This window comes from Tursiops truncatus, chromosome 9 (genome assembly GCF_011762595.2).
Source record: "Tursiops truncatus isolate mTurTru1 chromosome 9, mTurTru1.mat.Y, whole genome shotgun sequence".
Lineage (NCBI taxonomy): Eukaryota > Metazoa > Chordata > Mammalia > Artiodactyla > Delphinidae > Tursiops > Tursiops truncatus.
In genome coordinates, this window is record NC_047042.1 from 20113711 (window position 1) to 20141631 (window position 27921).

Below are 27921 nucleotides of genomic sequence, written 5' to 3' on the forward strand. Positions count from 1 at the left end.
GCCATAATCTTATCTATCTACATCTTCACTGGATCTTTCCCAAAAGACAGCAGCATATTCAATGACTTCCTCTAGAGTCTCTTTTTCCTTCCACTTCTCTTGCTGTATTTTCAGTATCATCACAACCCACGTCTCAGTAAACTGCTTAAAATCTCTCTCATTCCAACTAGTAATCCCTGTATTAGAAGCTTCTCTTTTTCCCCAATCTTCATCATTAAGGGGATCAACTTTATCAATTTTAATCTGTTCATCTTTTTGTGCCTTACCACATTTAGCAGGTCAGGATTTCAAGGTATCTACAACCAATAGCTTTTGTATAGTACAGAACTTCTTTTTCTAGTAATTCAAATAAACGTAGAGGAAAGAACTGGTAATCCTGAATATTGGTTGTTCTATTATTTTTTACACATTTTAATAGCAATAGTAAAGCATCAACAATAGTAAGGGTTTCCCAAATATCTAAGATCTTTTACCTCCTCAATCATGAGTTTCTTGCTTACGGAAGGAGAAGCCAAATCTACCCATTTCCTTCTGCAGCAGAGGAGACCATGCACAGTACTACTGTTACTAACAAAATGAACACACAAGTGATTTTAGCTTAGGGACAATACTCACAAGCAAGACAGTTTGTAAAGTTCCATTTAAGTTGCTGGAAAATAGCTTTATCTTGCGAATAAGAAATTTACTGAAAACTCTGTACTTTGGGTTGAATCTGTGGAGATTCTAATTCTTATTTGTAAAGTTTATAAATTCCTTCCTACAAAAATCTTGTAACAGAGATTGGAACTTGGGGCTGCAGAAACCTTGCTCCTTATTTAATCCCCTTTACCAATGAAAATCAGACAATATTTTTTTGACCAAGAAATGGGAAATGACTAACCTATCCCCCTGTGACTTGGCTTCCTTTAAGTGAGAGAAAAGTTTCTTCTCAGGACATGTTTTTAAACTCTAGCATTTGCTCTCAAAATCTGCCATGTCCAAATCTACTCAAGTATATAAATATCCAAGTTTGACTGACTGAGTGATTTCCAAATACCTGGTTGATAAGCATTACTCATTATTTAACCCAAAATGCACCTGATCTAATCAGCTCTAGCCATGGACAAAGATAGGGCTCTAAGGAGTAATTGGCAGAATTTCTGTTCCTTGTTTAAAAATAGCCTTGTTTAAAAATAAGCCTCTTGGCTAAGGTGAGCTTCTTCCTGCCCCCCACCCCACCACTCCCCACTCCAAACCTTGTAACAGACTTTGTTTACTTACATTCTGAGGGATAATTCTGGTGCTGTCTTATTAGGAACAGGTTAAATTTCAGTGCATCACAGCTGGAGGATTCCCTCTTTTACATTATAAACACTACTGACCACCCACTACGGGAAGCATCATGCTAAGTATTTTAGGGAGGTTCAAAACATGTCAAAAGACATGGTAATGCCCTCAAAAAGCTTACCAGCTGGCTAGGAAAATAAATTATACACTTTTGAAAAAGGATTTAAATAACTACTCTGAAATCTTATTTATTTATTTATTTTTTTAATCTTTTTTGTGGTATGCCGGCCTCTCACTGCTGTGGCCTCTCCCATTGCGGAGCACAGGCTCTGGATGTGCAGGTCCAGTGGCCATGGCTCACGGGCACAGCCGCTCCGCGGCACATGGGATCCTCCCGGACTGGGACACGAACCTGCGTCTCCTGCATCGGCAGGCAGACTCCCAACCACTGCGCCACCAGGGAAGCCCCTGAAGTCTTAGTTTTAATGCACGTTTTTCACAAACAAAAGCTCTAACACCACACACAATCCCGTAAAACCAAATATTTTAATGTCAACATTTTTTATCTGTTCTTCCCTTGACAAAAGTGCAACCCACGACATCTTAGCAACAAATTTTTACAAGCAAATATTTTTGAGCTAGTTATAATGCTGCCCATCATTATATTTTCTCTCAATTATTTGGAATAATGAAAAAGTCAAGAGTACACTAGGTTTTGAGCAAGTATGCAATTAATCAGTTTTGCCCAAGAAATATCCTTTTATGTCTAATCACATCCTCTGTATTTTTCGTCTCAGATATTGTAGTTTTCATTTCTAGAAATTCAATTTTGGTCTTTTTTATATCTTCCATGTCTTACTTAACTTTATCCCAACATGTGGAATTCAGTTATAATAACTATTTTATTTTTCTTCTCTGCTAATTCTAACATCTGTGTCTTTTCTGTATAGGTTTTGATTGATATTCACTTCATCTTGGGTCATGATTTCTTGCCTATTTGCATGTCTGATAATCTTTGATTGGATGCCAGACATGGTGAATTTTATTTTGTTGGGTTCCAGGCATTTTTGTATTTCTATAAATCTCAAGCTTTGTGCAGTTAAAGTACTTGGAAACAATTTCAACTTTTCATCTCTTGTTTTATGATTTGTTAGGCAGCTCTGGAGGAATGCGCAGTCTAGGGCTCTTTCCAACTACTAAGTGCTCTACCCAGTGCTCCATGAGTTATGGTATTTTCCAGTCTGGCAGGTGGGATAGGCGTTTTTCCTGGACTTGTGTGAGCATTAGGTTCTGTTCCTTCTGGTACTTTATAAACTCTAGCTATCAATCTCTGTGGACTCTCCTTATGGTTTCCTCAATTCAAGGAGTCTGCTGGGCTCTACATTAGTCCCTTCTCCATGTACTACAGCCTGAAGACTCTCTCGAGGGAGTAAGCAGGGACTCATTTTGCTTGCTTCCCAGCTCTTAGTGATCACTTTCTTTCATTGCCTGATGTACAGTATCTCAGAAACTGTTTTTTCATGTATTTTGTCTATTTAAAAATTTTTGTTGTTGTTGGTTTAAGTAGAAGGGTAATTCGGTCCTTTTTATTCTACTTCTAGCCTAAAAGCCCTCACTGTTTCTATCTTTCTCTCTTTCTCCCTCTTCCCATCTTTTTTTCCCCTCCCTACATCATGCTCTCTGTAATTTCTTGTTGGGAAATAATTAAAGACTCAAAAGAAGTTGTAAAAATAGTACAAAGAGGTCCTGTGCACCCATTACCCAGTTTCTCCAATGTTGACATCTTATAATAACCATCGTGCATTATCAAAAATAGGTAATTGTTTGGCATACAATTAATTAGACTACAGAGCTTACTCAGGCTTCACCATTTTTTACATGCACTCACTCTTTTACACGTTTTTGTGTATACTTTTATGAGATTTTATCACATGTATAGATTCACATAACCATCATTATAATCAAGATACAGAATTGTTTTATCATCACAAAGAAAGTTCTATGTGATATCTCTTTATAGTTTTATCTTCCCTCTCCTTTCTTAACTTTTTGCAACAACTTGTCTGTTCTCCATATCCATAATAATGTCACTTCAAGAACATGACATAAATGTAATCATACAGTATGCAATATTTTGAGACTGGCTATTTTCACTCAGCATAATGCCCCTAACTTCTATCCAAGTTGTGTGTATTAATAGACTGTTCTTTTTCACTGTTGAATACTACTCCACCGTATGGACATACCACAGTTTGTGTAACCATTTACTGGTAGAAGTATATTTTAGTCATTTCCATTTTTTGGCTATTATAAATAAAGCTATGAATACTTATGTACAGGTTTTTATGTGAACACTAAGTTTCATTTCTCCAAGATAAATGCCCAGGAATGTAATTGTTGGGTCATATGGTACTTTCTTTTTAACAAAATGCCAGGCTGAATTCAGGAGTGGCTATATTATTTTCCATGCCCAATACCAATGCAGAAGAGATCCAATCTCTCCACATCCTTGCCATGATTTGATATTATCAGTATTTCTTATTTTAGCCATTCTAATAGGTATGTAGTAGCTTCTCATTCTGGTTCTAATTTGTACCATACCAATGGCTAGTGATGTTGAACAGGTTTTTGTGTTTTTACTTGGCATCTTATACCTTCTATGGCTGTACTGTTTCTTAAATTTTACATGATTACACTTTTAGGTGCACAAATCTTTTTTCTTCATTACTGGGAAGAGTTTCCTCAGGGTAAGATTTGGCTGTGGTTCAGTGTTTTGTATATGACCAAAATAAACATGAAAACAAAAACTAAAAAAAAACCCAAAAACCCAGGCATTACAAACAGAATTCACATGCTCTAAGACTGGGGTCTGTACTTTGATCTCTAGTATAGGAATCAGCAAACTATGGCCCACAGGTGGCCTGACGCCTGTTTTTATGGCCTAAGAGCTAAGAATGGCTTCTACGCTTTTTTTTTTTTTTTTTTTTTTTTGCGGTACGCAGGCCTCTCACTGTTGTGGCCTCTCCCATTGCGGAGCACAGGCTCCGGACGTGCAGGCTCAGCGGCTATGGTTCACGGACCTAGCCACTCCACGGCATGTGGGATCTTCCCAGACTGGGACACGAACCCGTGTCCCCTGCATTGGCAGGCGGACCCTCAACCACTGCGCCACCAGGGAAGCCCGACTTCTACACTTTTAAAGGGTTATAAAAAAACAAAACAAAAGAGAATAAACAACAGAAACCGTATGTAGCCTGCAAAGTCTAACATTTACAATCTGTCCTTAACAGATAAAGTTTTCAGGTGAATGGGAACAAAACCTGATCTTCCTTTTTTTTGGGAAACATTAACAAACAAAGCTGATGTCTACTTATTACACTCTCCCAGGATCTTACACTTTAACAAAATGGAGAAACAAAAACACCATAAAAGCACAAACGATCTGAAAGCAGTTCCTACATTAACTACCTGTCAAAGTATTTTTAAGTAGACAGCCATAAACCTACAGCATTCTTCATTCTGTTACCAAATTTCTTCCATGTCATCCAGAAGCACATCTACATGACTGACAAATCCATATGCTGTAAACTTGGAGAAAACCAAAACTTAAATGTGTTCTAAAAATAAGTTATTTCTATGAGTCATATCAAAAGACTAGATTTTTTCGCCCATTTGGAGAGAAAATACTGTCTCTAGCTCTTAAAATGGCATCCTGTGGGCTTGGTCCCATTTCAACATCTTTTCCAACAAATGAACCTGTTTTCCATTATAAATCACAATACCATTAAATGTGTGTCTCCAGCCTACAAACAAGCCGAGAACTCTCTTCTGACTTGGTAGTTTATTTTGATACCAAATGAACTTATTTTTATTATGCTTTACATTTCCAGTTTGACTAAAATAAAGTGAACCCAGTAATACCACCTTCCCTACCATGCAGACAATGACAAAGAACAATCATTTGGCTGACAACATACTTTATCTCTAATCATCTAAATTGTACCACATGCATTTCTGGTCTTAAAAATGGCTTGATATACAATGGTGAGGTTTCATATCTAAGTTGATGAACCCAGGCTAAAACTTAACAGAGAAGTCAACTTATTCCCAGAAATATCTTATCTAAGGTATTCACCACCTATCCAATTTGCCATATATGGGTAGAGCACGAAACTCAGAATCAAGGATCTCATAAGGATTAGAGAATGCATCCCAAAGCATACACACTGTGCACAACTCTTTAGTAGGTAAATGTTTTACCTTAAGAGAGTTCCAGGCTTTCTTTTGACCTCAGAATAGCACATATTTGTAAATCACTTTAAGAATTATACAACACACACTGACAACTAACTGATGAACAATCATCGACAGGAAGGCACTGGAACTCATCAAAAAAGATACCACACATCCAAAGACAAAGGAGAAGCCAAAATGAGACAGTAGGAGGGGTGCAATCACAATAAAATCAAATCCCATAACTTCTGGGTGGGTGACTCAGAAACTGGAGAACACTTATACCACATAAGTCCACCCACTGGAGTGAAGGTTCTGAGCTCCACGTCAGGCTTCCCAACCTGGGGGTCTGGCAACAGGAGGAGGAATTCCTAGAGAATCAGACTTTGAAGGCTAGTGGGATTTGACTGCAGGAGTTCGACAGGACTGGGGTAAACAGAGACTCCACTCTTGGAGGGCACACACAAAGTAGTGTGCGCATCGGGACCCAGGGGAAGGAGCAGTGACCCCGGGGAGACTGAACCAGACCTACCTGTTAGTGTTGGAGGCTCTCCTGCAGAGGTGGGTGTGGCTGTGTCTCACCGTGAAGACAAGGACACTGGTGGCAGAAGTTCTGGGAAGTACTCCTTGGCATGAGCGCTCCCAGAGTTCGCCATTAGCCCCACCAAAGAGCCCGGGTAGGCTCCAGTGTTGGGTGGCCTCAGGCCAAACAACCAACAGGGAGGGAACCCCGCCCCACCCTTCAGCAGACAAGTGGACTAAAATTTTACTGAGCTCTGCCCACCAGAGCAACACCCAGCTCTACCCACCAATGGTCCCTCCCATCAAAAAACTTGCACAAGCCTCTTAGATAGCCTCATCCACAGGAGGGCAGACAGCAGAAGCAAGAAACACTACAATCCTGCAGCCTGTGGAACAAAAACCACATTCACAGAAATATAGACAAGATGAAAAAGCAGAGGGCTATGTACCAGATGAAGGAACAAGATAAAACCCCAGAAAAACAACTAAATGAAGGAACAAGATAAAACCCCAGAAAAACAACTAAATGAAGTGGAGACAGGCAACCTTCCAGAAAAAGAATTCAGAATAATGACAGTGAAGATGATCCAGGATCTCAGAAAAAGAATGGAGGCAAAGATCGAGAAGATGCAAGAAATGTTTAACAAAGACCTAGAAGCATTAAAGAACAAACAAACAGAGATGAACAATACAGTAACTGAAATGAAAACTACACTAGAAGGAATCAATAGCAGAATAACTGAGGCAGAAGAATGGATAACTGACCTGGAAGACAGAATTGTGGAATTCACTGCTGCAGAACAGAATAAAGAAAAAGAATGCAAAGAAATGAAGACAGCCTAAGAGACCTCTTAAACACAACAACATTTGCATTTTAGGGGTCCCAGAAGAAGAGAGAAAGGACCTGAGAAATATTTGAAGAGATTATAGTCAAAAACTTGCCTGACATGGAAAAGGAAATAGCCACCCAAGTCCAGGAAACACAGAGAGTCCCATACAGGAAAACGCAAGGAGAAACACTCCGAGACACATAGTAATCAAATTGGCAAAAATTAAAGACAAAGAAAAATTACTGAAAGCAGCAAGGGAAAAACGACAAATAACATAGAAGGGAACTCCCATAACGTTAACAGCTGATTTCTCAGCAGAAACTCTACAAGTCAGAAGGGAGTGGCATGATATACTTAAAGTGATGAAAGGGAAGAACCTACAACCGAGATTGCTCTACCAGGCAAGGATCTCATTCAGATTCGATGGAGAAATCAAAGCTTTACAGGCAAGCAAAAGCTAAGAGAATTCAGCACCACCAAACCAGCTCCACAACAAATGCTAAAGGAACTTCTCTAAGTGGGAAACACAAGAGAAGAAAAGGACCTACAAAAACTAACCCCAAACAATTAAGAAAATGGTAATAGGAACATACATATCGATAAGTACCTTAAATGTGAATGGATTAAATGCTCCAACCAAAAGACACAGGCTTGCTGAATGGATACAAAAACAAGACCCATATATATGCTGCCTACAAGAGACCCATTTCAGACCTAGGGACACATACAGACTGAAAATGAGGGGATGGAAAAAGATATTTCATGTAAATGGAAATCAAAAGAAAGCTGGAGTAGAAATTCTCATAGCAGATAAAATAGACTTTAAAATAAAGCATGTTACAAGAGACAAGGAAGGACACTACATAATGATCAAGAGATCAATCCAAAAAAAAGATATAACAATTATAAATATATATGCACCCAACACAGGAGCACCTCAATACATAAGGCAATTGCTAACAGCTATAAAAGAGGAAATCGACAGTAACACAATAATGGTGGGGGACTTTAACACCTCACTTACACCAATGGACAGATCATTCAAACAGATCATTAACAAGGAAACACAAGCTTTAAATGACACAATAGACCAGATAGATTTAATTGATATTTATAGGACATTCCATCCAAAAACAACAGATTACACTTTCTTCTCAAGTGCGCACGGAACATTCTCCAGGATAGATCACAACTTGGGTCACAAATCAAGCCTCAGTAAATTTAACAGAATTGAAATCCTATCAAGCATCTTTTCTGACAACAACGCTATGAGATTAGAGATCAATTACAGGGAAAAAAATGTAAAAAACACAAACACATGAAGGCTAAACAATACATTACTCCAAGAGATAACAGAAGAAATCAAAGAGGAAATCAAAAAATACCTAGAGACAAATGACAGTGAAAACATGACGATCCAAAACCTATGGGATGCAGCAAAAGCAGTTGTAAGAGGGAAGTTTATAGCAATACAAGCCTACCTCAAGAAACAACAAATATCTCAAATAAACAATTTAACCTTACACCTAAGGGAACTAGAGAAAGAAGAACAAACAAAACCCAAAGTTAGCAGAAGGAAAGAAATCATAAAGATCAGAGCAGAAATAAATGAAATAGAAACAGAGAAAACAATAGCAAACATCAATAAAACTAATAAAACCTGGTTTTTTGAGAAGATAAACAAAATTGATAAACCATTAGCCATACTCATCAAGAACACGAGAGATAGGACTCAAATCAATAAAATTAGAAATGAAAAAGGAGAAGTTACAACAGGCACCACAGAAATGCAAAGCATCCTAAGAGATTACTACAAGCAACTCTATGCCAGTAAAATGGACAACCTGGAAGAAATGGACAAATTCTTAGAAAGGTATAACCTTCCAAGACTGAACCAGGAAGAAATAGAAAATATGAACAGACCAATCACAAGTAATGAAATTGAAACTGTCATTAATAATCTTCCAACAAACAAAAGTCCAGGACCAGATGGCTTCACAGGTGAATTCTATCAAACATTTAAGAAGAGCTAACACCTGTCCTTCTCAAACTCTTCCAATAAGTTACAGAGGAAGGAACACTCCCAAACTCGTTCTATGAGGCCACCATTACCCTGACACCAAAACCAGACAAAGATATTACAAAAAAAGAAAATTACAGGCCAATATCACTCATGAATACAGATGCAAAAATCCTCAACCAAATACTAGTAAACAGAATCCAACAGCACATTAAAAGGATCGTACACCATGATCAAGTGGGATTTATCCCAGGGATGCAAGAATTCTTCAATATATGCAAATTAATCAATGTGATATACCATAATAACAAAGTGAAGAATAAAAACCATATGATCATCTCAATAGATGCAGAAAAAGTTTTTGACAAAATTCAACACCCATTTATGATAAAAACTCTCCAGAAAGTGGGCATAGAGGGAACTTACCTCAACATAATAAAGGCCATATATGACAAACCCACAGGAAACATCATTCTCAATGGTGAGAAACTGAAAGCCTTTACTCTAAGATCAGGAACAAGACAAGGACGTCCACTCTCACCATTATTATTCAACATAGTTTTGGAAGTCGTAGCCATGGCAATCAGAGAAAAAAAAGAAATAAAAGGAATCCAAATGGGAAAAGAAGAAGTAAAACTGTCACTGTTTGCAGATGACATGATACTATACATAGAGAATCCTAAAGATGCTACCAGAAAACTACTAGAGCTAATCAATGAATTTGGTAAAGTAGCAGGATATAAAATTAATGCACAGAAATCTCTTCCATTCCTATTCACTAATGATGAAAAATATGAAAGAGAAATTAAGGAAATACTCCCATTTACTACTGCAACAAAAAGAATAAAATACCTAGGAATAAACCTACCTAGGGAGACAAAAAACCTGTATGCAGAAAACTATAAGACACTGATGAAAGAAATTAAAGATGATACTAACAGATGGAGAGATATACCATGTTCTTGGATTGGAAGAATCAACATTGTGAAAATAACTATCCTACCCAAAGCAATCTACAGATTCAATGCAATCCCTATCAAATTACCAATGGCATTTTTTATGGAACTAAAACAAAAAATCTTAAAATTTGTACGGAGACACAAAAGACCCCAAATAGCCAAAGTAGTCGTGAGGGAAAAAAACAGAGCTGGAGGAATCAGGCTCCCTGACTTCAGACTCTACTACAAAGCTACAGTAATCAAGACTGGCACAAAAACAGAAACATAGATCTATGGAACAAGATAGAAAGCCCAGAGATAAACCCACGCACCTATGGTCAACTAATCTATGACAAAGGAGGCAAGGATACACAATGGAGAAAAGACAGTCTCTTCAATAAGTGGCGCTGGGAAAACTGGACAGCTACATGTGAAAGAATGAAATTAGAACACTCCCTAAAAACATACACAAAAATAAACTCAAAATGGATTAGAGACCTAAATGTAAGACCAGACACTATAAATACTCTTAGAGGAAAACACAGGAAGAACACTCTCTGACATAAATCACACCAAGATCTTTTTTGATCCACCTCCTAGAGTAATGGAAATAAAAACAAAAATGAACAAATGGGACCTAATGAAACTTCAAAGCTTTTGCAAAGCAAAGGAAACTACAAACAAGACGAAATGACAACCCTCTGAATGGGAGAAAATATTTGCCAACGAATCAATGGAGAAAGGATTAAACTCCAAAATATATAAACAGCTCATGCAGCCCAATATTAAAATAACAAACAACCCAGTCCAGAAATGGGCAGAAGACCTAAGTAGACATTTCTCCAAAGAAGACATACAGATGGCCAAGAAGCACATGAAAAGATGCTCAACATCACTAATTATTAGAGAAACACAAATCTAAACTACAATGAGGTATCACCTCACACCAGTTAGAATGGGCATCATCAGAAAATCTATAAACAACAAATGCTGGAGAGGGTGTGGAGAAAAGGGAACCCTCTTGCACTGTTGATGGGAATGTAAATTGATACAGCCACTATGGAGAACAGTATGGAGGTTCCTTAAAAAACTACAAATAGAACTACCATATGACCCAGCAATCCCACTACTGGGCATATACCCAGAGAAAACCGCAATTCAAAAACACACATGCGCCCCAATGTTCATTGCAGCACTATTTACAATAGCCAGGTCATGGAAGTAACCTAAATGCCCATCGACAGACAAATGGATCAAGAAGATGTGGTACATATATACAGTGGAATATTACTCAGCCATAAAAAGGAACGAAATTGGGTCATTTGTAGGGACCTGGATGAACTCAGAGACTGTCACACAGAGTGAAGTAAGTCAGAAAGAGAAAAACAAATATTGTATATTAACGCATATATGTGGAACCTAGAAAAATGGTACAGATGAACCAGTGTGCAGGGCAGAAACTGAGACACAGATGTAGAGAACAAACGTATGGACACCAAGGGGGGAAAGCGGTGCAGGGGTGGGGGTGGTAGTGTGATGAATTGGGCGATTGGGATTGACATGTGTATATTGATGTGTATAAAACTGGAGAATCTGCTGTATAAAAAAATAAAATTCAAAAAAAAAAAAGAATTATACAATACACAGTTATTTACCAGTGACGGCAACAACAAGGGAAACCATGGAGCAGGAATTTAAATAAAATTACAGGGCTGACACATCAAACCCTGTGGGAAGCCTGAGCCCCAAGAACTAAAGTTTATTGGCCTGGTTTCTTGCAGAAATTATGCTACAGATACAATCCAGACCTCTTAGCAGTGAGAGTATTTCTGTTTCTATGCCTCATAGGCTCTGTATGGTGGCCCAAAAGAGCTGAGCTCAGCTGGCTATAATAACAACTGACACATAAAGTTGCTCATTACTTCCAAACTTGGGTTTCAGATTGGAAATCACCATAGAAAAAGCAAACTGCTTTAATTTTCTAGGCCTCAAATTATTCCACTTGATATCCACTTGATAAATAAGGTCTGTGGCCTTTTGGGCACCAGTTTTGGAATCAAAATGAAACAAAAGTTTCTCTAAACTCAATAACTTGTTCATACAGCTCTCTCCACAGGAGACTGTTGTGTTTATCTGAAGTCCCTCTGTACGATTACTTTAACGGATTTAATCTACTATCAGAGACAATCTGGGGCCCAACCTCATCGTACATCATGTGCTACTCTCCAAAAGAAATCTGCTGATCAGTACCCAGATTCTTGGACTGTGGGCAGGAAATAAACTTTGCTCTAAAATCTGGTCCTTTCTGGTTTAGGAAATAGGGGCTAGAGTATAAGATATAGTAACAAATAACAGAAAAATAATTAAATGGCCTAAGAAGCTTCATAATAACCAATGAGGTAAGCATGCATCTTCCTCATAGCATCCATTTACAAGCATAATTTAAAATTTTATAAATTTTTTATATAATAAAAATTTATAAAGAGTAAAACAAAAAATGCTAACCATTATCTGACTAGCAATTAATAATCTTTTTGCTGGTGGAGGGTCTTGCTTCAGTGTTCATGGCTGCTGACTGATTAGGCTGGTGGCTGCTGGAGGCTGGAGTGGATACGGCCATTTCCTAAAATAAGACAACAACAAAGTTTGGTGTATTGACTGACTCTTCCTTTCATTGTTTCTCTGTGGCATGCAATACTGTTTGATAGCATTTTACCCACAGTAGAACTTCTTTCAAAATTGGAGCTAATCCTCTCAAATCTTGCTGCTGCTTTATCAACTAAATTTGTGTAATATTCTAAATCCTTTGTTATAATTTCAACAATCTGCTAGCATCTTCACCGGGACTACATTCCATCTCAAGAAACCACTTTCTTTGCTCATCCATAAGAAGCAATTCTTTATCCATTAAAGTTTCATCATGAAATTGCAGCAATTCAGTCACATCTTCCAGCTCCACTTATAATTCTAGTTCTCTTGCTATTTCCACCACATCTGCAGTTACTTCCTCCAAAGTCATGACTTCCTTCAAAGTCATCCATGAGGGTTGGACTCAACTTCTTCTAAATTCCTGTTAATGTTGCTATTTTGACCTCTTCCCATAAATCACAAATGTTCTAGTGGCATCTAGAATGGTGAATCCTTTCCAGAAGGTTTTCAGCTCACTTTGCTCAGATCCATCAGAGGAATCACTATCTATGGCAGCTAGAGCCTTACAAAATGTGTTTCTTAAATAATAAGACTTGAAAGTCAAATTTACTCCAGATCTGTGGGCTGCAGGATGGATATTGTGTTAGCAGGCATGAAAACATTAATATCATTGTACATCTCTATCAGAGCTCTTGGGTGGCTAGCTGTATTGTCAGTGCACAGTAATATTTTGAAAGGAATCTTTTTTTTCGTTTTTTTTTTTTTTCCTGAGCAGTAGGTAGCAACAGTGGGCTTAAAATATTCACTAAACCATGTTGTAAACGGATGTGCTGTCACCCAGGCTTTGTTGTTCCGTTTATAGAGCACAGGCAGAGTAGATTGAGTGTAATTCTGAAGGTGTGTAGGATTTTCAGTATGGTAAATGAACACTGGCTTCAACTTTAAGTCACCAGCTGCATTAGCCCTTAAGCAGAGTCATTCAGTCCTTTGAAGCTGTGAAGCCAGGCACTGACTTCTCTTCTCTAGCTATGAAAGGCCTAGGTGGAATTTTCTTCCAATATAAGGCTGTTTCTTCTACATTGAAAATCTGTTGTTTAGTGAAGTCACATTCATTAATTACCTTAGCTAGATCTTCTGGATAACCTGCTGTAGCTTATACATCAGCACTTGCTGCTTTTACTTTGCAGTTTTATGATATGGAGATGGCTTATTTCCTTAAACCTCCTTAAACCAAACTCTGCTAGCTTCAAACTTTTCTTCTGCAGCTTCCTCATCCCTCTCAGCCTTTACTGAATTGGAAAGAGTTAGGACCTTGCTCTGGATTAGGTTTTGGCTTAAAGGAAAGTTGTGGCTGGCTTGATCTTCTATCCAAACCACTAAAATTTTCTCCATATCAGCAATAAGGCTGTTTCACTTTCTTATCATTCACGTGTTCACTGGAGTAGCACTTTTAATTTCCTTTAAGAACTTTTCCTTTGCATTCACAACTTGGCTACCTAGATGAGGCCTAACTCTCATCCTATCTTGGCTTCAATATGCCTTCCTCATTAAGCTTAATCATTTCTAGCTTTTGATTTAAAGTGAGATGTGCAACTCTTCCCTTCACTTGATGACTTAGAGGCCATGGTACGGTTATTCACTGGCCTATTTCAATATTGTTGTGTCTCAGGGAATAGGGAGGTCTGAGGAGAGGGAGAGAACCAGGGGACCAGCCAATCAGTAGAGCAGTCAGAAGACACAGAACATTTATCAATTAAGTTTGATGTCTTATATGGGCGACGTCATTCATGATGCCCCAAAACAACTGCAACAGTAACATCAAAGACCACTGACCACATATCAACAAAACAAATAATAATTTTAAAAGTTTGAAATACTGTGAGAATTACCAAAATGAAATACAGAGATGCAAAGTGAGCAAATGCTCTTGGAAAAATGGCGCCAACAAACAAGCTCCATGCACAGTTGTCACAAAAAAACACAAATTGTATCTGTGAACTGCAATAAAGCAAAGTACAATAAAATGAGGTACACCTATATCAATTTTTTTCCACCGAAATTTATCCAAGGCTTATTTATTCATTTGTTTAGTTTAAAATAGATCACTGTGGAGTCGAGGGCACTGAACTCTTTCTCCTGAATTTCTACAGTAACCTGCTAATTAAAATTAACTTTTCCTTCATCCACCATTGTCCTTTCCAATTTTTCCCCACTCAACATTTAGTGATCTTTCTAATATACAGATCTGATTATATGAACCCCAGATTAGAACCTTTCAGTGCCTTTGCAAAGCACTGAGTATAAAAGCCAAATCTGCCCTATATGATCTGATCCCTATCGAACTCTCCAGCCTCCTTTTATACCACTGTGCCCCTTACTCGCTACACTCTAGCTATATTGGACTTGTCTCACTTCCTCAAACTCACAATGCTAGTGTAATTTAGATGCGCCACCTCCATGCTTTCACAGTACCACGTACATACCTTTATTATAACATTTATTGTATTGTATTCACTGGTTTGTCTGTCTTGCTTCACTAGGATGTAACCTCCTCAGATGGCAGAGAGACCAAACTTTATTATCTTATCTTTGCACTCCTAGTTTCTAGCAGTACCCGACTCAATAAATGTTTGCTGAGGGACTGACTGAACAAATAAAGGAAAACAGAGATGACAGGTGGAAGAGGAACTAGGCTAGGAAAAGATAATATTTGTTTTCAAATATATTAAGTTTGAGGTGGTACCTGTTTAGTGGAATGGAAATGGGCAAGACTTAATAAAGAGATTGGGTCTGCAGATAATGATTTTATCCAATGACAGGACTAGTAACTGTTCTTAGAGGATTTAATAAGGTCTTTTTTTTTTAATGGTTGGAATGATGAGAACAGGGTTTTGAAATGCAACTTAAACTAAATCTAAATTTTAAAAAGGCATATGATTCTACGAGTTACGGAATGAAAAATGAAAAAATAATTTATAATTCAAACATTCTTAACGTATGTAAAATAATTTGATTATGCTATCATTCAGAGCATTATTAAACAAATTTGTATTATTACTTTACATTACCAGGGCCAAAAAAGGTAACTCTATTGGCTCTCTATCAAATTCAAGATATCAGATCACAAGAAACTGATTCTTACCACATTTAATACACTTAAATTTTCATCAAATTTTCTCTGTGTAACTAAGAGTCTGCCCATTAGGCACTGAGTTAATCTGAAAGTGTACAGGTGTTATTTTTATAACTGCTGTGCTTTTTGTTAATATTCTATGATTTTTAAGACTGACTTCTTAACCTTTACAATATATAAAATGAATATTTAAAACTGAAACTTGATCTTTTTTCTTGGTCATTAAATAAATTACTTTATTTTTGACCAAAAAAATACTGCCTCCCCCAAATAATCTTTACTCTCTGCCAAGATTTAATATAGTGGCTGTTAATAATTGTGAAACTTGGTCTTATGAAGATACCCCAATGCCACCATAACCACACACCACCACCACACTTTCTTTTTCTTGAGACTATCTCATGGGTAAGCCTGTGGCATACGTGCACGTACACACTTTAATTTCAATGTCCTCTGGGCTGGAGACAAGAAGGCGCAGTAGAAGGATTTAAGCTCACCTCCTCTCACGAAAACACCAAAATCACAACTAACTGCTGAATGATCATCAACAAAAAGGACTCAGACCTACCAAAAGTGATATTCTACACCCCAAAACAAAGAAGAAGCCACAACGAGATAGTAGGAGGGGCACTTTCACAATATGATCAAATTCCATACCCACTGGGTGGGCGACCCACAAACTGGAAAATAATTATATTGCAGAGGTCCTCCCACAGGGTGAGAGTTCCAAGTCCCATGTCAGGCTCCCCAGCCTGGGAGTCTGATATCGCAAGGAGGAGCCCCCAGAGCATTTGGCTTTGAAGGCCAGTGGGGCTTGAGTGCAGGAGCTCCACAGGTCTGAGGAAACAGAGACTCCACTCTTGGAGGATGTACACAAGTTTTCACATGCACTGGGACCCAGGGCAAAACAGTGACTCCATAGAAACCTGGGCCAGACCTACCTGCGGGTTATGGAGGGTCTCCTGGGGAGGCAGGGGTCAGCTGCGGCTCACTGTGGAGTCAAGGACACTGGTGGTGGACGCTCCAGGGAACACTCATCAGCGTGAGCTCTCCTGGAGGTCGCCATTTTGGCACCGAGACCCGGCCCCACCAACAGTCTGCAGGCTCCAGTGCTGGGACGCCTCAGTCCAAACAACCAACAGGGTGGGAACAGCTCCACCCATCAGCAGACAGGCTGCTTAAAGTTGTCCTGAGCAAACAGCCACCTAGAAACACACCCCTTGACACGACCCTGCACACCAGAGGGACAAGATGCAGCTCCACCCACCGGTGGGCAGGCACCAGCCCCTCCCACCAGGAAGCCTGCACAAACCCCTGGACCAACTTCACCCACCAAGGGGCAGACACAAGAACCAAGAAGAACTACAATCCTAAAGCCTGAGGGATGGAGACCACAAACAGAGGAAGTTAAACAAAATGAGATGGCAGAGAAAGAGGTCACAGATGAAGGAAGAAGATAAAACCACGGAAGAAAAACTAAGTGAAGCAGAGATAGGCAATCTACCTGAAAAAGAATTCAGAAGTAATGATAGTAAACATGATCCAAGATCTCAGGAAATGAATGGTGCACAGACTGAGGATACAAGAAATGTTTAATAAAGAGCTAAAAGCTTTAAAGAGCAAACAGAAATGAACAATACAATAACTGAAGTGAAAAATACGCTAGAAGGAATCAATAGCAGAATAAATGAGGCAGAAGACCGAATAAGTAAGCTGGAAGACAGACTGGTAGAAATCACTGCTGCTGAACGGAACAAAAGAAAAAGAATGAAAAGAAATAAAGACAATCTCAGACACCTCTGGGACAACATTAAATGCATCAACATTTGCATCATAGGGGTCCCAAAAGGAGAAGAGAGAGAGAAAGGGACTGAGAAAATATCTGAAGAGATAATAGCTGAGAACTTCTCTAACATGGGAAAGGAAACACTCAAGTCCAGGAATCACAGTCCCATACAGGATTAACTCAAGGAAGAACACACTGAGACACCTATTAATCAAATTGACAATAATTAAAGACAAAGAGAAAAATTTTTTAATCTTTTAAAATATTAAAAGATAAGGGAAAAAGCAACAAATAACATACAAGGGAATCCCCATACGGTTATCAGCTGATTTTTCAGCAGAAATTCTTCAGGCCAGAAGGGGAGTGGCATGATATACTTAAGATACATATGTTCAGATTTGACAGAGAAATCAAAAGCTTTACAGACAAGCAAAAGTTAAGGGAATTCAGCGCCACTAGATCAGCTTTGCAACGAATGCTAAAGGAACTTCTGTATACAGAAAAGAAAAGGCCACAACTAGAAACAAGAAAACTAACAAATGGGAAAGGCAAACATAGAATAAAGGTAGGAAATCATCCACACACAAATATGACATCAAAACCAGCAATCGTGAGAAGAGGACAGTACAAATTCAGGATATTGGAAATACATTTGAAACTAAGAGACCAGAAACTTAAAACAATCTTGTATATATACATAGATTGCTATATCAAAACCTCATGGTAATTTCAATGTCCTTCTCAATGCCATTCTGGTTAAGCTTTTAAAAAGTTTGCCAGTATTAATTTTTTTTACTATATAAATATATTATCTATACCATAAATATTTTTTTAAGTAGTATCAGCCATTAATATATCCACAGGTAATTAGAAAAAATGTGGAAAAGCTCTTCACATTTCTGGAATTGAGCATTTGTACTAAAAGGTCAGGCTGTACTAAAAGATCAAGTTTACAATGTGCATAATACCAAACCAAACTCTTATTTATTATAATCATACAAAATTAACTTTATATCTTACACTGTAATATATGTATTTACAGTTGTCCCTTGAACAACACAGGTTTGACCTATGCAAATCCACTTATACACAGATTTTTTCAATAAATACATACGATAGTACTACACGATCTGCAGTTTGTTGAATCTACAGATGTGGAACCACAAATATGGAGGGCTGACTGCAAAGTTACAGGTGGATTTTCGACTGCCCTGGGGCAGGGGACCAGTGTCCCTAACCCCCCTGTAGTTCAAGGGTCAACTGTAGCTGATTTTCAAGTTCAAGAATTAGAAAGCAGCTGTGCCAAAAAAGGAAAAAAAAATTTTAATGGTTTTCAGATTTTTGATTATGGTAAAAAACACATAAAGTAAAATTTACCATTTTAACTACTTTTAAGTTTACAGTTTAGTAGTGTTAAGTATATTCATATTGTTGTGCAATAGATCTCCAGAACTTTTTCATCTTGCAAAACTGAAACTTCATACCTGCTGAACAACTCATTTTCCTCTCCCCCTACTTTGTTTCCTTAGATATCTTGTATAAATGCAATCATACATTATTTGTCTTTTTTGTGATTGGCTTATTTCACTTAGCATAGTGTCCTCAAGGTGCATCCATGTTGTAGCATGTGACAGGATTTCCTTCCTTTTTAAGGCTGAACAGTATTCCATTGTATGTTTATATATCACATTTCATTTTTGCTTTCATCCATCAATAGACATTTGGGGTGCTTCTACCTCTTGGCTACTGTGAATAATACTGCTATGAATATGAGTGTGCAAATATCTCTCTGATAGGGAAGTTTTTCAAATAAATTTTATCCAATGACTATTCACTATCCAGGAATAGTGAGTGCTTCAAACTAAATGTCTGCAATTGTGTTACTGATAAGCAGTTGGAAGAAAAAAGTGTCAAACGCCAACATGTGACAATGGAAAGGAATAAAGACTAAAACTTCAGTTAAATGTAGCATATTTCTACTCATAGATGGACAATGACTATTCACCTTACATAGCAAAATGCAGCCTCCTTACCAGTAATTATTACACCGTCATCTTTATGAGCTTCATCCATTTCTTCAACATGGACTTCTGAGTTCACATCAATCTCTTTCCCTGATAACTGTAAATAAGCTTGAAGAGAAGATGCAACCTTGACAAGAACAGATCCTGTGACAAATTTAAAGGAGAGCTTATTAATGCAAAGAAATAAGAAGTACTAGAGCCTATTATAAAAAATGATTGAACAGGTAGCATTGCTCCTGATACACTGTCTTTACTCATCAGCTTATTTTATTTAAATAGCTGTACCTTTTCCTTACTCCCAGGTATTCCCAAGGCATTCACAGTATCTTCTGTCAAGAATATGAGTCATTAGGACATCATGAACTACTATTTCTCTTTTTGCCAATAGCCCTTGTCAACTCATCCAATACCAGAAAAGTGAAGAGTTTAATACACATGCAGCTTATAGACAGAATTTACCATTAATTGAGCATTTACTAAGAGCCAAACACCTTCATTATATTATCTTTTAATTTCTCTCTCAACTTTATGAGGTATTATTATAATTCCGATTTTACAGATAAGAACTTGCTCAAGTTTCCACTACAGCTACTGCTGGAATCAAGATCCATTTCAATGACAACAAACCTATGCTCTTAACCATTGTCGTGTTTCATACACTGCTACCTCATTGTATTACAGGACTTGTAACCTCACTGATCATTATAATACAACCAGAACCCTGAGCTCTTGTGCTTTCAGTGGTACCTTGTTTGGTTGGGGGTGTGGAGAGGGCGATAACAAAAATTTAAAACGGAAATATTTAAATTTCAACTGACTAACATTTCTTTTTAATGGATTACAGACTTTTTGGGTACCTGAAGCAAGACACTCAACTTTATTTCATCTACAATCTTACAATAATTCAACTTCTAAAGGACGAAATAAGAAAAAGTACTCTGTTAGGAAGGAATCATTTTTCAAAACAATTATGTGGTTTGCAGTGCAAACTCACCAGTACACTCCTGTTTCAAGAGTTTTTCTTTCTCTATTTCTCATATATCAAATAAATAAGAGAGGCCTTTCCCATAAAACAGTAACCCCAACTCTGTGGACAAAGATGGTCAGGATGACATCCATTGTGAATGTTGTAAAGATTCCTTTTAGAAGGCATTTATTTATGGGTCTTTGTGTGCTTTCTAGTTTGGTTAACATCAGCTTAAGTTTCAGTAAATAATTCCACGTCTTCTCAGCCTTTCTAATGGGAGCTGGAAATCTGGGGTTAAGAATGATGAAGTTTCATATTTAGTACTCAAAAAGGGGGGAACAAGCACATAAATACAATTGCTTTACCTTATTTAAAAAATAAATTGCTTTTCAGGGTTTAAATGTAAACTACTAACAGGAGTTGCCCATAAAAAGATATGAGAGCTTTAGGAAAATACAAAACAGAAACAAACCTGGAAAATGTCAGGAGGAATAGAAGATACATGTTTTTTCTACCAAACATACTTTAAAAAGTAGAAAATAACAGATTTTAAAAACTTTTTCTAGGACATTACCTCTACATACATCAAATGTAATAATTTTATGAACATCTTTCTTTTCTGTTCTTAAATAAGGGATCTTAAATCTGTCAGAGTTTTTTTGTTTTTTTTTTTGTGGTACGCAGGCCCCTCACTGCTGTGGCCCCTCCCGCCGCAGAGCACAGGCTCCGGACGCGCAGGCCCAGCGGCAATGGCCCATGGGCCCAGCCGCTCCGCGGCACGCGGGATCCTCCCGGACCGGGGCACGAACCTGTGTCCCCTGCACCGGCAGGCGGACTCTCAACCACTGCGCCACCAGGGAAGCCCTGTCAGAGTTTTAAAAATGTTAAGCAATGCAGATAGTTCTATCCCCATCTCTCTCCACATCCTTAAAAAGCAAAAACTATCACTATTAAAACTCCATTCCTATTTATGAATGAAGAATTCTCATGACTTGAAAGCTTTCCCGAATGTCCCATCTCTAAGACTATCTTCTTTAGAAAGGAGAGCTCCTGTATGTCTTCAACCTCTTTTTACTTCAAAAACTGCTTCACGGTTATTGACATCAATACCATTTTTAAAAAATTGAAAAGTGAACTAATACTAACAACAGCATCATTAATTGAAGGGATACTATATATTAAGATTAGTGGCTTTATCAAGGACAGTTTTTAAGTGGAAAAGTCAGTACTCAGATGCAGTTCTGACTCTCAAGCCATAACACAGCCTTTCTGAATGAATGAATAAGGTCACTATGTTAAGTTTCATAGGAAGAGAGGAAACAAGCATTGTGACATTCTTTTTCACTTGGCAAAATGGCCATAGGAGCTGAAAGGACAGCCTAAGAGACTCAAGTAGCTGGCTCTTAAACCCTACAGCAAGACAGTGGCAGAGTTGGAAAGGATTCCAGATGTCTTTACTATTAAGCAGTAGAATCCTGAATAACTTTCCATCACTCCAGAAAGTTACTGTTCCCAAGTGTAGTGAGAATTAGAGACCTGAATTAAGACAGAAATATTTGTTTCCAGTTATCTTTAAGCTCCTGCCAGTATCATGGTCCCAATAGGAGAAAACACAAAATTGTAATCCCAATCAAGTCTTGCAACATCATATGCTATTTCAATAAGTTACTGGAACAACAATCCAAATAATAGTTAAAAATAATTAAAGTGGATGAAGATTAGCAATGCTTTTTGTTTTACTTTTTTGCCCATCCATACAAAACAGGAAACAATTTTCATGTAAGAGCTGCTATTCAAAACTTTGTTTTTACTCTGTTACTAGTTACATTAAATGTAGTAATGTTTTTTCTCCTTGGGTCTTCATAATACAAGAAAGCAGTTATATGACCTTTTTTGACATTTACAAAATACCCTGAATAGTATTATTGAAGCTCTTAGAAATTTAGTGAGAACATAATATTATCCTATTTAAAAGGAAAAAAATATATGATCTTGAGAAATCAAAAAATACCTGTGTCTCAGCAATAACTTCAGTTTCAGACGTCTGTGTTTGTAGTTTTATTTTGACATTGACAAGAGAGCCTCACTGGGCAAAAAGCTATTAAAAAGTGTTAAAACTTTAAATTTTAAAGTATTTAAAATTTAAACTTTAAGGTTTAAAGTATTTAAACTTTGCCAACATGGCAAAGAAATTACTAACAGCAGGAATAACTGGTCTCTGTGGAGGTTTTTTCCCTGTTACACACATAGCCTTATTCTGGCCCATATGCAAGAGCTTCCAGACTTTCTCTAAAACATTTTTTATACAGAGCTATGGTTCTTAACTTTCTGAACCCAGGTCACTTAAGCCACTATAGCCAAGCTACTCCAAGTACCCAAGTCACTTGCCAGCATGCACGTGTACATCTATGTGCATGCACGCACACAAAGGCTTGTACATTCAGCCTTCAGATGATTAAAAAGTGTATAATTATTAATGAAAGACTTGGACTCTTAGAATAAGCTATTTGTATTAGAAATAAGATTACAGAAAGAGACACATCATAAGCCTGATACTACAAGAGACCAAGTCAATAATCACTTTAGAGGACCTTTTGGTGATACCTTTATTGCAAGATCACACTTTTAAAAGTATTACTCTAGAGTAATGGCCTGAGAAGGTCCTCTTACAAGTTAGCAGGAAAGCTTCCAAAAGAATGTATGAGAGCACTTTCCCTCCAAAGAATATTCTATTTCCGACATAAAACTAAACTGAAAAAACACAAACACTAACACTAGAAAATTCCACAATAACAGTCAATAAATTACAACATTTTTGTTTGTATTACAAAAGGAAAGATAGTCTTCATGGCCATCTGTTCCAAAAGTTTCAAAGATCACTGGTCTAGAGGGCTAGTATTCCAGTCTTTAAATCGGGTTCGAACAGAGAAAAATTTTATTGAAATCTCTATGTCAGTGTAGATAAGATAATTTGACCATCTGTTTCCTGAATGTTACATAAAACCTTCCTTACACCATATGTCAAAATAAAACATTCTACTTGGCTAACCTTTATGGGATTTCAATTCCACTGTTCCCAGTTGGCTGACATAAACATCTATGGCACCCTGATAAGTCGAGGCACTTAGACATCCAGAAGACGAATCTAGGAGGAAGGAAGAACCATAAGCATAATCGTCTTATTTGAGTAACTGAAATTATAAACTTGAATTAAAAGGCTCTACTTCAGCATTAGGATAAGGAGCTAAGAGTCCTGCAAGGTTTTGTATTTTCCTTATAACTATACCATCTTTTGCTTTAAAATGAAAACAGAATCAGCAATCTAGAAATCTACAGCTGGATAACTAATAAGAAAATCCCTATGCTTGTAGTAATCTCCAAAACTTAACTCTAAACATGTTTACTCTAAAACCTAATGTGTAGGAAGGACAGTACACAAGCAATGACAGCCAAGACCATTAAGCACCATTGATACATTTAGTTTATTATCAACTTTCAATATTTACTAAAGAACTCTATTTCACGTACAGTCACATATAAGTAGTAGCGAAGTTAACAAAAATCAAAACTCTTATATTTTCTCCTTTTAGCAAATTTGCTAGTACTAAAAAGTGCAGCTAATAGTGAAAGATTACTCTAGATAAGGTTTTGTTGCATTTCTTAGAGGGACAGAGATGGGGGGGAGGGAAGGAATGACCTGAAAAGTGGGTGAACCTTGTTAATAACTAAATATTTCAAGTTTCTGGAATTGAACAGATTATCTTTAAGTCAGGGGAAGAAAATTACAATTAAGGTGGTCCTGATTTGACACTCAAATTTCCCTAGGTCAACAATGAACCCAGTTTTCAATCAGCCAACATTTCAAGTTCCAGGGAAAGCTGACAGTCAGATAAACAAGAGAATTATGTTGAAGAGTCAGTGCTAGGTAGCTTCTCCTTTTTCCTCCTCTCCCACAGCAACAGAACTTTCAGTTCAATATTCTATCTGATTGCCCTGAAAAGAGCAAAGCATATTTTTTTAGAGAGATCTCTTAAAAAGCATATTTTATCAGGAGGTTTTATTACTTCAAAGTAGAAACCAAGTAGGGAGTATGGTGAAAATAATGCCAAAAATTACATTGTACTTTTTGCAAAATGTGAAGCGAAAAACATTTGTACACTCACAAAGGAGCCAACATTCTTCTTTACAATAAATGTTAAATGACTGTAAACAAAGACAAAAACTTGCGAAGAAACTGTTTAAATTTGACTTCAAGATAATTTATCTCTAACCTATAATCAAAATGCCATTTATCAGATCCAGTGTATTTAATTTTTAAGTGTCAAAACCGAACACTGAAGCTGGCAAGTTAAGTCACTGGATATAAATGACAGAACAGCTGGACAAGGATGAATATTTCTCTTCTCAGGCACCAAGAGAAACTCCTTTAAAAATCTCTTACTACATCCTAAATAAGTCAAGTAAATATATATTACAGTAAAATAACGTGAACTACAAAGTGTCTATTATCCCAAATTGAACAAAGTAAAATATTTGAAACAACAGTTTAATTTCTTGCTTTCTCTAGGGGGAAAAAACCCACAAGATTTTTATATGGTTCATAAACAATACTTTTTATTTCTTTTCCCCTTCACATGGGACATAAACAACACCTAAATAATTATATCCTAAGCCACTAATTAATTACATCCTCATGTTATCGGTCTTGAGTTCTAATCATGGCCCATAAACAACACCTAAATAATTATATCCTAAGCCACTAATTAATTACATCCTCATGTTATCGGTCTTGAGCTCTAATCATGGACCATCCACTGGAGGCTGTCAAAAAAATTAAAACTCAAGATGTGTTTTCAAAAGAAAGCAAACGTGGTATTTTATAAGCTACGTAGCAAGACAAATACTAATTTTCTTTTGTATTCTATAATACAAATGACTGGAAAGAAAAATTAATTATCAAGAGTCAAATTAAGGCTTCATTCACAGAATTTCATTTTTCGGAGACTCACAAAACAGAAAAATTCTATTATAGCTCTTGGAGGAAGACTTAAGGGAAATATGCATTAGAGATTAAGAAGTAAACAGAAAATTATTAGTCCAGACAGTGACTGGAATAAACTCCCACAGAGAGTTTTCTATCACCACAATTTTGGACAAAGATTTTGTTCATCTGACAAAGACCACTGAGTTTTCCTGGAAAATTAGAGACAAAAGAGAAAAACTGATGTCAACTACTAGCTAAAACTATATATAACCAAATAAATAGATATTTGTGATATATACTCTGCTATTAAGCAAAGAATAACAGCTAAGCTCAAAAGGCTAAAATTCCAAACTTTTCTATTTTCCTTCAGATAAAGGGAGAATTCTCTTGAAATTGTTCAAGCATGTTCAGAAAATTCTTCTGCATTTTTATAATTTCACCTCAAGTGTCAACATGTAGATAACTAAGGAACAGCAACACAAAAGATATCTCTTGATTTCTGCAACTTGATTCCTACACTTCCAAATCTACACTAATTGCAAGAACAAGGAATGAATTTTATATATAGGATGTAAAGGATTTGCAAAGGCAGAATTTTAAGGTCACTTCAAGGAAAGTTTTCTAAATTAATGCCCTGCTTAGGTATTCTATGTTAGGGAGATAGCATATAGGAGGCTGGGCTTATGAGAGACACACAAGGCAACCCCTACTGCTCCCCACACCCCCCAAAAAAACCTATGAAGATATTCTTTTTTAAAAGATATAATTACCAGTATACAGCTTTTGGCAGTGCCTTCCAAAAGAGGCAACATAGGGCAGGGAAAGTAAAGCCGGGTGAGCAACTTCTATTCCACCATTATCTACTATCAAGCTCTGCTTTCTCCTGTTGACTTTTTTTAAATGGAAGATGACCAGGTATTCCAGAAGAAGATATTATTTTTAAAAATATGAGTCTAGGTAAAATCAGGGTTTTGATATACATAATCAAAATTTTTATAGCACTTCAGCTTCTAAGAGACCTCTATATGTATTATGGAAATTAGGAAGAACAGGGATGTAGGTTAGAATGTATTTACAAAATCCAAGTGACTGATGATATTACCTCAGAAGCTAATCAATTATATTATCTAAACTAGAATTAAAGAACCATAATTACACATATTCTTCTTAAAGGAATCATGGAGATGACACAATCCATTTTCTTGAAATCAGATAGTATAATACCTAAATCACCTCTAGTCTCATAGTATTCCAATTTGATACTATTATATGGCCTTTTCTCTATATCCATTCCAGTATTTTGAAGCCTCTGCTAATCTAACAAATTTCCCTCTCAGGTACCTAAATCACTTTTTGTTTCTTTGTAATTGTTTTGCTTCTACTGATCTCAATTTCTCAAAATCCAAGTTACTCAATTGACTTTAATTAGGGTGTCATGATTTGCAGAGTTGCCTTCAACTTTCTCCAGCAGATCTTTTACTCTAAGGAAAACACAAACCAATCAATCAAGAAATTTCAAATAAACATTACCCACCTGTCATCTTTGGGATTAAGGCATCAAACCCCAAATTTCTCCAGATTCATAACAACAATGGCTTTTAGACTCTACAGCAGGGTCACCAAATTAGAGCCCCCTCTTGTTTTTCTTAATAAAGTATTATTGTAACAAAGACACAACTATTTGTTCCTATATTGTCAATGGCTGCTTTCATGTTAAAGTGAGAGAGGTCCGTAGTACAGATAGACCGTGTGGCTCACAAAGTTTAAAACTTTTACTATCTGGCCTTTTATAGATAAAATCTGCTGCTCCTAGAGCAAAACATTTTGTTTTGAGTTTTTCCCCCAAAAAAAACAAAATGTAAAATTTGATTCTATTTAAGACAAAGAGATTTACGAATGAAACCAGCCCTTTTTTCTAAGCTTCAGTAATGTACACAGATAGGTATACAATTCTTGCTTATAGAAATGAAAAAAGTTGTTGTCTTAAGGTAGTTCAAGCTTTTCATTGACCCTGACTGCTTACTGTTTTCTAGGGGTAATAGAGTTGCTTCCATCCAATTTACTAAAGTGAGAAATAGCACATCACCAAGTAGATAACTAGGACTTTGCTGACTTGCTTAAATATTATGTCAACTTTCTGTTTATTTGTTTAACCTCTTAAGCAGTATGCTATTATTAAACAAAAAATTTAGCAATGTTTTTTGACTTATGAAAGAGCTCGAATGGGTTCTTGAAAAATTGTATGGCATCTCCTGACCCAGTTGTCAGCAGAAATGGGACGTATTCCCACAAATCAGTGACTTAGGTCCAGATATATTCAAAGGAAGAAACCTATCACAGGATCTAAACAGCTTTGATTTCTATATAAATGTTGGATGATTTCTGCTGTGCTCCTCTCTCACTTCCTCTCCCATTCTCTTTTCCTCCCTTCTTTTTCTGAATTAATGCTTGATATGAAAATATATATAATATTTTGAAATGATAGTACAATGTTTTACTCTTTTTAATTCATTTAATAAAATGTCAGGAATATCTTTCTATATTGTATACTATAGAGCTAGGTTATTGT

At 36.9% G+C, this 27921-nt stretch overlaps 1 protein-coding gene across 7 annotated transcripts in view; it reads right to left on the reverse strand.

Moving 5' to 3' along the window:
- Window positions 1-27921, reverse strand: part of FAM185A (family with sequence similarity 185 member A) — an 88353-nt gene that overhangs the window by 23367 nt on the left and 37065 nt on the right. For 4 of the 7 annotated variants that reach the window (XM_073809587.1, XM_019940535.3, XM_019940533.3 and 1 more), the window contains 2 exons: window positions 23418-23513; window positions 19411-19545 (listed from right to left, as the gene is read on the reverse strand). In XM_073809587.1, the coding sequence (XP_073665688.1) occupies window positions 19411-19545; window positions 23418-23513 (231 nt within the window). Of the gene's footprint in view, window positions 1-12314; window positions 12433-12463; window positions 18675-19410; window positions 19546-23417; window positions 23514-27921 lie in introns of those variants that run through there. The other 3 variants (XR_012333890.1, XM_073809588.1, XM_033862926.2) reach the window with 3 other exon arrangements.